The following is a 15,247-nucleotide window of genomic DNA, read 5'->3' on the forward strand; positions in this document are numbered from 1 at the left end:
AAATATCCAAGTTTACTTTGCAGTCAGCCCAATACTTGAAAATGCACTCTGACACATTTCTTCATGCTAGATTAAAACTGTTTCATCTTGGTCCAGTTTATAGATAGTCATTGGGTAGTTTTTCACTATGTAGTATTTTCAGGAAAGATCTTGTTTTATACTTTATATTCCAACAAATGTTAGCAATATTGATGTCACCATTGAAAGAAAAAAATGAAAGAGTGAAAGTCTACCATTTCTATAAATTGCATGACTGTAAAAGTTTTACAGCAATATGTTCAGACTAAAAACAAACTTTTCTTGTTTAATTTAAACAAATACACTCAGAGTTTTCTAATTTTATATATATTTTATCAATAAGCACCTGAAAGGGGGGAGAATTTATCTTTCATAGATACTTTAAGTTGTACAAAATTTACCATCAATTACTAAGATTAAAGGTGCTGAGAAGATACTAAGCATTACATGCAAAACTACCAAAGGTCACCCATGAAAGAGCAAAGCTTTACCAAAGAACAATGGACTCATAGCTCTTCTGTTCCCAAAGAAGGATGCAATGAAATTATAAAATTTGTAGACACAGACCATTCTTTAATTGCCAAAATTCTGAATATCTAGATGGTCTAGATCAAGTCTCTCTGAAATGTTTTTCACATCTATGAAATGTAAAGGTTCTCTTTAAAATCCAAAATTCTGTACTGCTCTGCAATAAGCTACCTGGTGTTAGGGCAAATTAAATATAGTAAGTCACTGACATTTGCAAGGCATATGAACTGAGACCTTTAGAAAGCCTCATAGAATATACCTTCCCTCATAAAAGGTGGTAAAGTGTTTTAAAAAAATTAAGTAACCCCTTAAGAATCTCAGTGATTCTATAAATACAGTCTAAAATCGTTAACAAAGCTATGAGTTCGTCCAATAAGGAAAAAATGAACTCTACATTCTATTTCAGAACATCATTCCTTAGTCACATTGACCTGTCTCCAGAGGCAGGACAAGAGGAAGATGGAGACCCTAGAGGCCTGTGCAGACAGACAGGTGGCACACTCTGCAATGTCCTAGCACTGTTCTGCTGGGGCCTCAGCATCAAGTCAGCAGAAAGGCAGATGAAACCAGTGGTGGAAACTGAGAAAAATACCTGTAAAGTGGAGCGCATTCATTTAAACAGGCATTCAAGATGAAGCTATTTCGACTGAAAGTAGCACCTTTCATCTTGGGATGAAAAGGCCTCCAATTCCTAGGACAGAGCTCATCCCGATTTCTTTCTCAGATACTACTGGAGGCTGACCAGGACTCAGCAGGTGAGGTCAGCCCCAGGCCACCCAAATCCCCGGTGAGAGCAGGGTCCTTCCTGAGATGCGCCTCTCTGTGAGGGCAGCTCCACCAGAGGAACAGCTGTTGGTTTCCCAACCCTTCTCCTCTAAGAGCCGCTTCACTCAGAAGAAAGTGCTTCTCTATGGCAGGGTGAGCTGAGGGTCCCTCCACTGCCAACTTGACCTTATGCAAGGAAAAACACTTCCTAAAATTTCCAAGTCAAACTTTTCTCATGATAAAAGTGAGTTAACAGCCACATGAATTAATAGTTCCCCACTGTAATTTCAGATAAATGTTTACAGACTAATGATTTTCTAAGAATTGACATTTTTGTTGAAAGCCAGATGTATTCCATTCGTAACATTACCAGTAAGAGAGCCATCTCTTCAAGATTCAATAACGTTTTCTCCTTCACTGAATGGAGTACTTTCAGTACTAGCTAGAGAACTAAATAGAAAGTTTTCTGAAACCAACTTTCTTTGTTTCCCATCAAGCATATGATGTGGGTCACGCGAATGTGGCAAATCACGGTCTCACTACACAGACATCAAGGCGCAAAACTGGGCCAAAAATAAGTTTCCTCATCACTGATCCATTTGTGGCCCCATTTTACTTTATTGATTCACTCAATAACATAATGAATATCTATGAATTTACCACTGAACTTGAAAACAAGAACATTACCTTCCAGATTTTAATTTATTCCAACCTTACATCTCTAGCTAAGAATGATTACACTCTTACATTGTTTTCATTCTTTCTTTATTTTCATCAACTCCAGCAGTTGGATCTGTTTAGACTTTTGGTTTTAATCACTTCTTCAGAGGCACAGATACCTATGACAAGCAGAGCACAGTAAATAAAGCTGTACTGAGATCTAACACCAGCTAAGTCAAGGGCTCAGACTCAGCGGCACCTGAGCACATCAGATTCAAACTGGAATTTCCACAGAAATTTACATTATGTCTCATCACTTAGGGATCAACAATATTATAAATGCTAGAGCTGCAGAAGTCAATGGCTTACTATACAAGTAAAAGAGCTCGACGTATAAAGAGATTCTGTTTAATCTGATGAGGAAGCCACAGCTTCTCTGAGATGCAGAGAAGGCGCCCCACCACTGACATGGTCTTTGGCCCAGCCCCCCTTGCAGCTTCAGACAGAGCACTTGGTTTTTACTGGTTTTACACAGCAGTGTTCTATGTAAGGTTTTTTTCCCTGTTTATTAGAAAGAGAAAACTCAGAAACTCACTGAGACTTTGAATATGTTCATACACTGCTATTACTATGAGTACTAATAAATAATAAGCATTGGGCTAGTTCTCTTGTTAAAAATTTTCCTAATCTTCAAGATATGATTATCATACAAACAATATTTTTTTAGAAAAAGGAAAAGGTGTAAAATTTTAAAGACCTGATATCCAGCAATAAGACTGCCACTTTCTAGCTGCCAAAAATATATGGCATATCCATATTATGTAATTATCAATGTGAAATGAGAAAAAGACATTCTCAATATTATAATGCACTGTGAGAAGGAAAGGGAAAATTATTGTTTTAATTAACTTGAAAGAAAATTTGGGTATAATTTAAATAAAAACTTCATTATATATATGTTCCGCTGAATCTGCTGTTTCCCGTAATCCTTTTCTCCACCAGATTAGCATGAAAAAGGAGACACAGATATTGTTTAGACCTTAGCAACTAAAAATTTCTTTAACGTGTTTTTATCTAAAAGTAAGCACTTTTAAAATTATAAAATGCTGTGTTTATATATAGTATGATGTTTTTTGTACTTGTATAACTATAAATTCATGTCCATGTCACCATAACCCTGAAAAATGAGAACATGTGTCCTGGGCCTCCCAGGAGAAGGTGATAAAGCTACAGTGACTCAGGAAGAATGCACCTGAGGTTGACTCCGTTAAGAGGCAGGACCATCAACAGTTACATACAATTACACTAGTTTGCACTGCCTTGTTAGAAATGTGACTATAAATCATATGTTAGACCATCTAAGAAAAAGTCCATCCTGAAAAAGAAAAATTTCAATGAGGACTTTAATATCTTAAATCTATCAACCTTCACTGAATGTCAGTCACCTTTGGAAAAGCTGAGACAGAGAAGGAAAGTTGCCAACCACACCCTCAAGAAATTATCTAGTGTGGACCCAGGGCGTATACCCACTGTGTTTTAAACAAAAAAGAGAATCCAAATAGAATGTGCTAAGTTGTACATCAGTCTTCTTAGTAGTAAGAAGCGATTACATAGAACGGAAATCCAGGGAAGGATTTTCACAGTGAGACAAAACCTGGGCCTTGAAATTGCAGCTGACACAGACCTAGAAGACCTGCAGACATGGCTTTCAGTGGACACTGAGTGGAAACAGTAAAAAAAAAAAAGTCTGCTGAGACAGCTTTCCTGTTATCCTGACCCAATTTCTGCATCATACTTACTGCACCACACTATGTCTAGGGAATCACTGTCTATAAAAAAAGCAAGAACTGGATAACATTAAAACTCAGTGGAGGGACTTCCCTGGTGGTCAGTGGTTAAGAATCTGCCTGCCAATGCAGGGGACACGGGTTCGATCCCTGGTCCAGGAAGATCCCACATGCCGCGGAGCAACTAAGTCCATGAGCCACAACTACTGAAGCCCACACACCTAGAGCCCGTGCTCCGCAACAAGAGAAACCACTGCAACGAGAAGCCCGCGCACCGCAATGAAGAGTAGCCCCCGCTCGCCGCAACTAGAGAAAGCCCACGCACAGCGATGGAGACCCAACGCAGCCAAAAATAAATAAATAAATAAATAAATTTTTTTTAAAAAAGAAGATTTAAAAACTCAATGGAAATGATTACTTCACTGAAAAGCAGCTCTCTATATTGACATCATATGCTAGAAACAGTTCTAAATAGAATTAGGTTTGACTCAAATGAAATTGCCAGTATTTGATGGTTTTTAACCTAAGTGTTAATTTCATATGATTCAACCTTAGGAGGTGCTAATATCTTAGAACGTATCAAATGACATCATGATTCTTTTGAAAGGGAATGAAGGACCTGCAGCAGCAGAAGACAGTCATTCTGTGGAACATCAGGACTACTACAAGATCGGCCAGTCTCTTACAGAACATCAACGTCTGCTTGTTTTCTCTGAGTACGAGGGCGAGAGCAGCACAGGGTTGGTGGAGAAGCCCTTTGTTTGAAGCTCACAGTGGATTATTCAAGTGACCCAAGGACTAAGAACTGGGGGTGGGAGGAGATATCTTAGAGAATACCCTGTGTAAACCCTTGAGTTTTCCTATCAGAGTTCTGTGGCATAATGAAATGTAAACATCCTGTTTTTCATCTGTTAAAATGGATCATCATATTGCTTTGATCCAACTTTACAAAAATTACTTCAGAAAGGTTGTACGTTTCCTGAAAATTCCTCAGGAAAAAATTTAAACTTGCACTTTTATAAGCAACTTCCAAGACATCATGAATATAAAGAACATCTCACAAGAAGTCAGTACTGTATAATGAAACTGTATGAAAGTTGGTAATTAGGCCTAATTGAAGGCTGCAGTGAACATATAGGTCTTTGTTCTCTTTAATTCTGGCACTGATGGGGAATTAAGGATAAGAGCTTAAGGCATATTTTAATCAGAGTCCAGATGCATAAGCTCCAGTGTTCTAAAAGCAACTTAAGTGAAATAAAAGAAGAGAATAACCAAAAATATTCTAGATGCCTGCCAAGGGAAAACACCTATATCCTGAACATTTAACATATCTGATTGATCATATTTGGGATCACTTATTCACTGACTTCAAAAAGGGTTAAAACGACAGATATTCTTATATCCAAGATCTGATTGAACTACTAAATGGTAGCAGAAAAAAAACAAAACCCTTAAAAAATTAACTTGTGACATTAAACAACAATGTATTATCACATGCAAAAGCAATTAGAACATTCATAGCAGAAAAGGTATAGTTCACTATCTCCACAGAATTCACTTTTATTTCTATATAGGAATGAAAGAGGAGGCAATAGAACAAAACAGATGTCATTTTAATAAAGATTATCAGTACTAAACCATACATTTCTGGTCTAATAACTCAATGAGCTAGTACTAGATTAATCATTATAACATATACAGTATCATTATAGCCTTTTGGGTTTCCACTTTGGGAGATGGAGAGAGAAATATATATACTTTATTCACCAAGGTTCCATAGGAATATGATGAAAAAAGCAAAATCATTTAGAGATGGAATACACAAGGAAGAAACTCATAGAAGACAGGGGCCTCATACTGAAGCTTGAAATAAAATAATGATTTGGAATGATAACCAGGAAAGATGGAATGCAGTAGGAGTGTAATGAGGAATAGGAAGAACAAACACATAGAGAAAGGAAGAAATACGTTACGGAGTTGGGAACAGAATGTGTCTAACGAAATACAGGCAGACCTCGGAGACACTGCAGGTTCAGTTCCCAACCACCACACTAAAGCCAAGTATCACAGAAGAGCCAGTCGCGTGAATTTTTCGGTTTCCCAGAGCATATAAACGTTACATTTACACTATATTGTAGTCTGCTAAGTGTGCAGTAGCATCATGTCTTAAGAAACAATATTCATACCTTAATTAAGGACACTTTATTGCTAAAATTGCTAACCATCATCTGAGCCTTCAGAGTCGTAGTAAGAGCATCAAAGATCACTGATCAGAGGTCACCATAACAAATATAATAATAATAAAAAGTTTGAAACCTTGTGAGAATTACCAAAATGTGACAAAGAGACAGGAAGTAAGCAAATGTTGCTGGAAAAATGGAGCTGATGGACTTGCTTGATGCAGGGTTGCCACAAACCTTCGATTTGTAAAAAGTAACAATATTTGCAAAGCACAATAAAACAAGGTCAGCCTGTAAAACCAATGACTAAACAGCTTATTTGCAGGCAAGCTCCGCAATTGAATCAGGCAAGGTGACTGGCACTGAGGGAGAGAGGGAGCAGGCGAGGCAGGGAGAGCCGGTGAGGGTCTCCAGGAAATGTCGCTGTGACCGGCTAATCCACTTGCCCACACTGTCCTGGGGCTGAACTCCACCGACGGCTTGCTGGCTTCCTCTTCTGTACAGAGTAAGAGGTAAAGCTGGCACAGCATTCAAGGCTCTTTCCCAGCCGGATTCCGACTCAGTTGCCCAGGCCCACCCTCACCCGCCCCATGATCCCGTTAAAGGAAACACTCCCACGGGTGACCGTTTCCTAAACAGCGCACGGCTGGGGTCTTAGCTCTTCATCTTCCCCTCTGCCCTGCCCCAGCCCCAGGGCGCAGTGGGGCAGGACTCACCAAGCTCGCGCACACCTCACCGGAGGCCTCTGACTGTGCTCTCTGCTGGGAGGGCTCAGAATCTACGCTTCACTTAAAATGCACCCCTTCAGAAAGGTCTTTCCTGAGCACTCATCCTAAAGCAACACCCGGCCCAGACACTCTCTGGAATAGCACCCTACTGTATTTTTGTCAGCGCCTCCTAATAAAATTCTCCTTTTCCTGTATGTGCGTATTATCCCTCTATCCTTAGCCTCAGTCCATCAAACCTAAATTGAAGGGGCGTGAGAACGGAGGGTGTATCATCTTCAAACACGACATGCCATTTCAGTTTTGGAACACAGCAGTAATTGTAAATAGCAGATGTGGCGAATGTTTATTGGGAGAATAAATTAATGAATAAATTAGATGTCTTCATTAGCATCCCCCATAATACCTCTTAAGCAAGATTAATTGTTCCCGCTTCTAAAACTTTCTTTTGTATCATTGTGTAGCTTTTCTTTTCACATATTATGGATAACTGCATAACCTACAATACCTTCTAAAGAACAAGAATCATATAATATCCATGTCTATTTAAATGCCCGGGAATAAAACACACAGAGATGAACGCTCAATAAAATATTAGCTTAAAATTTAAACATGAATCTCAGAAAACAAAGAAAACCATCTTACATTTCTGTAACACACACATACTTCTAACACTTAGACTTTCCCTACTGCTAACATGAAAATCTCCCCTAGAGTAGTAAACATGGAATTTTATCAGCACAACTGTGATGCGCTAAGAGCGGCAGTTACTTCTGACGGAGCAGAGAGCAAGGACCCTGCTATAAAAGTTAAGCAACCCTCCCTTCTTTGGCTGGGGACTACACACCATGTCTGCTCAGCACACTTTAGGAGCAAGCATTCCTCAAAATAAGATAATCTCGAAAAATAAAAAGCACCATTAAAGTGCACTAAATTTTCATACAACAGGGCAAGGGCAATTAAAAACACGTCTCATAACAGGGCTGCACACTGCTCGACACAATGCCCCCAAACCACAGGGCTGGAGACACATGTCCTCCCAGACAAATACTGACCCTACTCCACAAAAATTCTCATTGCAAAACTTCCCTTGAATTATGTGAGCTGTGATTTATGTGAGGTTGTTAAAATATACCACTCACATAAAATGGGAGTTTCCCATAAGGGAAAAAAGGATGAAACTAGAAATAACAGTAGTAAATAAAATGCATTCCATGAAGTCCATCCTGATTTCTAGAGATGAATTACAATTTTGGCACTGAGCTTCCCAGCAGTAAACATGAAGAAGAAAACTCAATTATACTCACAATTTGCTAGTACTTAAGACCAAAATGACAAGTTGTTTCAGAAAGGCACAACTTTTCCTGGAAGAGAGACCAGAAAGACACTGCCCCCCTACCCCCAGGATCTCACCAGGAAAACATGACATGTGTTCAGGAGCTGCGCCCCTGAGCATGATCTTTACAATAAAGACACGCATTTTATAAGGTTACTTCTTAAAACATTCTGAAATTTAAGTCATTATCATAAAAACTAAGTACAAAATCAGTCAAAATGTTATCGGAAGAAGAAAACAAAACCAATGGGGGCAAAGGAAAGCAGCTCTCTAGGGATGGGACTAATTGAAGGGCAAAACTGAAAGCACATTGAGAAATGAGTAGAAAGACTATTTATTCAGAACAGCAAACTAAATTATAGGACAGATATACAGAATCCAGATATTCCACATAGCTTTACACTACGCAACTGAAGTAGGAGTAGGGCTACCATTGCTTCATGGAAACTGAGGGCCCCAATGAAGTTATGAGCGTGAAAAGCGGGTTTTCTATCCCCTCAGAGATGAGTCATGAGAACCATTTGTAACTAGGTCCAAACACCTCCCCAAAAAGTAAGTTGGAAACTTCAACAAACAAATGAGGAGCTGAGATCCTGATATTCTCACCAGTGATGCTAACTTTTGCTAACTTTCACCTGGAAAATTTATAAAGTAAGAATTAGAATATACCCATTTCAGTAAGAAAACATTTGTCATAAAGCAACCATAGAACATCCTAATTATCCATTTAATTTAGAAATACTACCCAAATGCTAACAAGATAACTTCCGTAGAAAATATATACTATCTCCTTATGTACCTTAATAAGTGGTCAGATTAAGTCAGTAAAATATAGAAGGGAGTTTTCTAAAAATAACAACCTTGGCTTTACATGAGTGATGTGACTTCTATCATTCCACATAGAAATAATTATTTAGCAGGGCTGTCTATTCAATCCAACTTTCTTATAATAAAATGATGTCAAATGATCATAGGATACTATTTATATACTAGATGCTGTCTACAGATGGAGAAATGGGAGAAGATAGAGGAAAGGGAGTCCTAAGCTCACGCAAAAGCAATAGTAAGTCACTGAAATATAACCACCTCCCACTCATTAAAATAAGCAATCCGAGATAGAATGAATTGAAATGTTTTTCCTCCATTGTGGCTCAACAGAGTCACTTCTTATATAAATATTAAATAAAAATCACTAGCCATTGATTAAGAGAAGAACTGAGAGGGGAAACCGATAAGCAATAAGCAGTGGTGACGGGAGAGCAGACCTGAGCCAGAAAACACAACGTGACTGACAAGTGTTATAAAGAACACTCTTCAGAGACGAGAAGGACACTCAACATGGAATGAAATATCTCAATGCCTCCATGAGAATAAGCTACCTGTTTCAATGATAAAATAGAAAACAGAATTTACCTTACAGAAATTCACATGGAACAAATATTAAGGAAAATGGTTGATCCTTTAATAAAGGAAAATATAAGCAATAACAACTTAGCCAAAAGGCAAGTTACTTACCTAAAATGGACAATCAAGTGACAACAGCAGGAGCTATCTCACATTATGAATATAATCTCTTCTAATAGGAAAAATTTGAGTCTACCTAAATATATGTAATTCAGAGTTTTAAAAAAATGTATTATTCTCTCAATTAAAAGTAACCTAAGTTTCTAATGAACCCAAAGTATCACTGGCAAAGCTTCAATAACAACTGTGCACGTACACGTATATATGCTTTTCCCAGGAATGTTTGGGTTTCGGATGACATCCTCATGCTTCAGTATGTATATGTGTAGCTGATTCACTTTGTTATAAAGCAGAAAGTAACACACCATTGTAAAGTAACTATACTCCAATAAAGATGTGAAAGAAAGAAAGGAAGGAAGGAAGGAAGGAAGGGAGGGAGGGAGGGAGGGGGAGAGAGAGAAAGGAAGGAAGGAAGGAAGGAAGGAAGGAAGGAAGGAGGAAAGAAAGAAAGAAAGAAGGAAGGAAGGAAGGAAGGAAGGAAGGAAGGAAGGAAGGAAGGAAAGAAAGAAAGAAAGAAAGAAAGAAAGAAGAAAGAAAGAAAGAAAGAAAGAAAGAAAGAAAGAAAGAAAGAAAGAAAGAAAGAAGGAAAGAAAGAAAGAAAAAGAAAAAGGATGAGGCTTATATCTAAACTGAGAGACAGAAAACAATGACGATGCCTTCACACAATTTTTACCATATAAATAAAAAAGTTCTTGGGCTTCCCTGGTGGCGCAGTGGTTGAGAGTCTGCCTGCCGATGCAGGGGACACGGGTTTGTGCCCCGGTCCGGGAAGATCCCACATGCCGCGGAGCGGCTGGGCCCGTGAGCCATGGCCGCTGAGTCTGCGCGTCCGTAGCCTGTGCTCCGCAACGGGAGAGGCCACAACAGTGAGAGGCCCGCGTACCGCAAAAAAAAAAAAGTTTTTGAGAAAGGAGGTGAGATAGATTCCAAAAGACTTACACAACATCCTGTCCTATAGCAATTGCTCATAACAAATGAGAACAACTATCAGGGCTGCCAGTATTTCTATCCCACACTCAGACTACATAATATCTGGTATATGTAAAAATGAGGGGAAAAGATTTTATTATCAATAAGCTCAAAGATACTGTTAAAAGTAAGATGCCCAATCACAAGTGACAAATGTCTGATAAAGGAGAGAAGCCAACAAAAATATCAGGGCTCAGGAATCTGAAGAAAGCCTGGGGGAAACCCATTCACTTGAACAAATTCACTGGCCAGCCCTGAGCCTGCCCCCAGGGGCCTGAAGATACCCCACAGCTAGGTTGACAATAAGGCACAATCTGAGACTTAGAATATTCACAGACTCCTGCAAAAATTGCTTCATTGAAAAAATACTACGGTCTCAATCTGGATATTCATTAATAACTTGAAAAACTAGGTACATTATTTAGCTCTTAGATCCTCAGATATACACATCCAACTTAAAATCCTTTACTGGTAAAACTGGCTTGGGGAGCACATCAGCCTTCCATAGATACTGCGAGTATAGACATTTCCTGATATTGTCCCAGACACCACAAAAGCAATGTATCAGATCAGAAATTCTGAGTGAATCATTTCCCCCTCCTCCTGTTTACACAGTCATTCAAAGCCCAGCTGATTTCCAAGCACTGAACTACAAATGCTATCTCTTTCTATTGTAATATGCACCTGGCTTTCACATAAGATATACTTTTTATGGCTGTTTCAATTGTGATAATTGTGGATAAGTTCGTTTTCTAGATTTCTATTAGAGATTTCAGAGAGTCAGAAAGCTACTTTGGCTAACTATATTATAAAGAGAATTACTTACTTAAAATAAGGAATACTTTAGAATGAACTTGCAAATTAATTGGAGTTTATCATTTTGGAATGTGAACTGAATGTGGCTATATTTAGTTGTTTATATATAAGTGTACAAGACTTCTAAAATATAGTAATATACTACCTTAAAATAAGTTCATGCAAATTTAGGGACAAAAAAGTATGTTCTTACACAAGCCATCACTTCAGGTGTTCACAGAGTCAAAAAATATATATTTGAAATTATCTACTTTTCTGTTGCTAATGACAGTCATGCTGACAAAAGTCATTAGTTCATCAAACTATAGAGCAAGAATATGATTTGTTTGTAATAAATTATCATTTTTGCATATATCAGTCAAAGCACAAGGCCTAAATACTTGCAAACAAAATGCATTATTAATTTAATTGTCACAGCCTATTTAGCTAACTTTTATTACTATTTGCTATAATATGCAATGCATAAGAGGGGAGAATCAAATTCAAAACATAAAAAGAATAAACTGATTATATTGTCCTAGAGAAATTAAAATATAGCAAGCTTGCAAAACTATGGCCAAGGCATTAATGTTTTAAGTAGGTAAGAAAAAAATGTTTAACTTAATTTAGAGAACAGTTATGCCCAAAGTGATGGTTGAATATGCTGATAAAGAGTTTCTTTGTTTCCTAAGACTGTTAAAAGGCATCAATTCCCTCTCCAAGGAATGGAGGAAGGTGGACTGGAAGGAAGGAGCCTTTCGGTATTTACTGTGCTAGATTTTGCTACTTAAATCTTAGCCTTCTGCAGCTATGGACGTCTACTGGGAAATAATGCTGCGGCTGAAGCCCTGGTATTCCAACTCAGTATTTCTATCAGGAAGAGACAATGCCCTATCTATAAACAGATATCATAAACAAGAGGTCCTCTGAAACACAGAATTTTTGGTAGGAAAAACAATTCAGTCTAATGTTGAATGTAGATGAACTCTGCACTTGGACTACTTAGAAGGTAATAACCCAGAAGATGAGGAATACTTTCCCATTTGAGACTCATCTCCTCATTTCAGGACAAAAATCATGTAAAAATTGGAGAAAAAGCTTACCATACCTCAAAGGCTAAAAAAGACATGCAATCTTTCTCTTGCCTCTTTTTAGCCTCTCTTTTTGTATTAGGGACTGAAATGAGTGAAAGCAACAGAGAGTTATCCTGGAATGCACAGGAAAAGGTAAATGGAAAAACCCAAGAGTACAACTGGGATTTTCAAACTCCTAGCACCATATATAGGAGGTATCTACTGTTTTTAAGGTGCTTGGAGGATAAATATATGTTTAAGATGTTGAATTTTTCATTAATATGAAACCATATGAACAGACATACTCAAATTTTTAAAATTCCTAAATAAAAAGCAAAAATGATACATTCGAGTTCAAAATGTATACGAGTTATATAGTAGGGAAATATTTTATTTTTACTAATTATCTGATCTAGATTGTTTTCATTCAAATTTATTGTGTGAATAAAACACCCTAAGTACCTATATGTAAAGATTTCAACGTGAGATAATATAATCAGTACACAGAAGAGCACCAGAATTAGGAAAATAACAATTCCAACACTTATTAATGATGAGATATTGAAGAAATTGTTGTATATTCCTGAATCTGTCTTTAGTTCTATAATGGAATAACAATGCACCACTGATAATGTCATATAATGATTAATGAGATAATGCAAATGAAAGCAACAAGAACACAATAACTACAAATGTTTTGTTTCTTAAATACTTACAAAACATAACTTTGACAGGTTCCAAATTACAATTTAAATAATAAAAAATCTTTTGAATTTCAAGAATAATGCATTCAGGATCTGTTCAACACATAAATTTTGTCTCAAGTTAAATATAATGTTACAAAGAAAAGTATGAGAAACCAAAAGGCAGAAAGTAGGCATATGTAACATTCCAATATTCTGACACAGTAGTCATGTCCAAACTAAAATGCTAAAGAAAACAATATGCCACCAATAGAAAAGTCAAGTTAAATTCCTTGTAAACATAGAACATATTGATGAGTATTTTAAATTTTTAAAAAATTTATTAAACATTTACAAACATGGCAGAAGAAGCCCTAGGCTATAGAATGATAGAATAAATTGCATCATGACTGACATTTTCAAATAGTATTTAAAACAAAAGTTTCTAGGAGTGTCTGCAAAATTTCAGATACCATCTTGGAGGATTTGGGGAAAGCTGAAAACCTACCAGGTCTTTGAAGGAGGTGAGAGTGCTTGCACTAGTGCTGAGGGAGCTGCACATTTTAAAGATTTAGAGTTTCAGAAGTAGCCAGGCTCACCTGGTAGCTGACATTGCTGTATTTCAGTTCACCTAATATAATTAAGTCTATGTGATGAAGCTAATTATGATACAGTAGCAAGAAAAAAGAAAACCTGGCAGTTGATGACAGTAATTGTAGTGTTATTTTTCATGACATGGCAACCGTAGTATTATTTGGAGGATGACACAAGATGTATTTCTTTTTTAACATCAGCAATGTTTAATTCTACAGTAAGAATTCAAAAAATGTTATTTTAAAACCTCAAAATAAAAATACACAAAGTTCAAATGAAAATAGTTTGGTTTTACATATTTATTTTAGCTCATTCTGATGCATTTGCAGAGGTCAATTCCCTCCAATTTAACTCTTCTACTGTTTCAAGGTTGTTTCACAAATTCAAATCCCTCAAATCTTTTCAAATATTCTTAGATTGAATTTTCTACAATTAAAATGCAACATTAAATTCTTATTGGAAAAGACGCAGATGAAGAGAACGGACTTGAGGACACAGGGAGGGGGAAGGGTAAGCTGGGATGAAGTGAGAGAGTGCCATGGACATATATGCACTATCAAATGTAAAACAGATAGATAGCTAGTGGGAAGCAGCCGCATAGCACAGGGAGATCAGCTAGGTGCTTTGTGACCACCTAGAGGGGTGGGATAGGGAAGGTGGGAGGGAGACGCAAGAGGGAGGAAATATGGGGATATACGTGTGCATATAGAGGATTCACTTTGTTATACAGCAGAAACTAACACAACATTGTAAAGCAATTATACTTCAATAAAGATGTTAAAAAAAATTCTTATGGGAGAATGGCATAAAATATGATATTCAACAACAGAGTACCACTAATGTAGAACATGACAAACTGACTTGATAAAGTTCTAGGAGTCACCCCACTAAACAAAATCTAAAATGAAAACATAATTATATTAGTTAAATTTTTTAAAAATGGATGAAAATTACCTTTCTTTTGGTGTGCCAACTCCATGTTTTCCCAGTAGATGAGTATTTAGGTGTTTCTTCATTACAAAAGCAACCCTAAAAAAAAAAAAAAAAAAAGTTATTATAGAACTAAAACTTAACTCTCTGCTAGAAATACATACTAAATTTTTTAAAAACAGACATGGATTTTATATATATATATAAATATATATATGTAACATGAATATATATTTGTAACATGAAAACGCACATTACAATGGCACTAAATTCTAAGCAGAAGGCTTGCGTACAGATTAATATACTGCAATACCTGAAAACCAGAAGAAATAACTGCATTTCAATTCACTGATTCATTTTCTCACTTGAGTAGACGAACAGGGACCAAACCAATGATTTTAGTTCTTTAGTCACTGTCTTCACTGTCAGTTAGTAAGAAAGATAAAGCAACACCTCAGTATCACATTCCCTGCCCCTTAGTTGATCCCACACTTCAATCATGAAATGAGTTTGAGAAAATGTCATTTTATTAAACATTTAAGGGACTGTAAAAGAGAAAATGAATAGCCTTCATGAAGCTTCCTTAAAAACATGGTAATTATTTAGAGAGGTTTTTTAAAATGATATAAATGTTTACCGTGTCTGCAATACAAGCAAAAAAAAAAAAAAAAAAATGTTCT

At 36.9% G+C, this 15,247-nt stretch overlaps 1 protein-coding gene across 2 annotated transcripts in view; it reads right to left on the minus strand.

Moving 5' to 3' along the window:
* Positions 1-15,247, minus strand: part of ZNF407 (zinc finger protein 407) — a 413,038-nt gene that overhangs the window by 247,159 nt on the left and 150,632 nt on the right. For both annotated transcript variants that reach the window (XM_024754886.1, XM_024754887.1), the window contains exon 4: positions 14,592-14,666. In XM_024754886.1, coding sequence (XP_024610654.1) covers positions 14,592-14,666 — 75 coding nt within the window. The remainder of the gene's footprint in view (positions 1-14,591; positions 14,667-15,247) is intronic.

The sequence above is a fragment of the Neophocaena asiaeorientalis genome, unplaced genomic scaffold (genome assembly GCF_003031525.2).
Source record: "Neophocaena asiaeorientalis asiaeorientalis breed wild unplaced genomic scaffold, Neophocaena_asiaeorientalis_V1.1 scaffold124, whole genome shotgun sequence".
In the NCBI taxonomy this organism is placed as follows: Eukaryota; Metazoa; Chordata; class Mammalia; order Artiodactyla; family Phocoenidae; genus Neophocaena; species Neophocaena asiaeorientalis.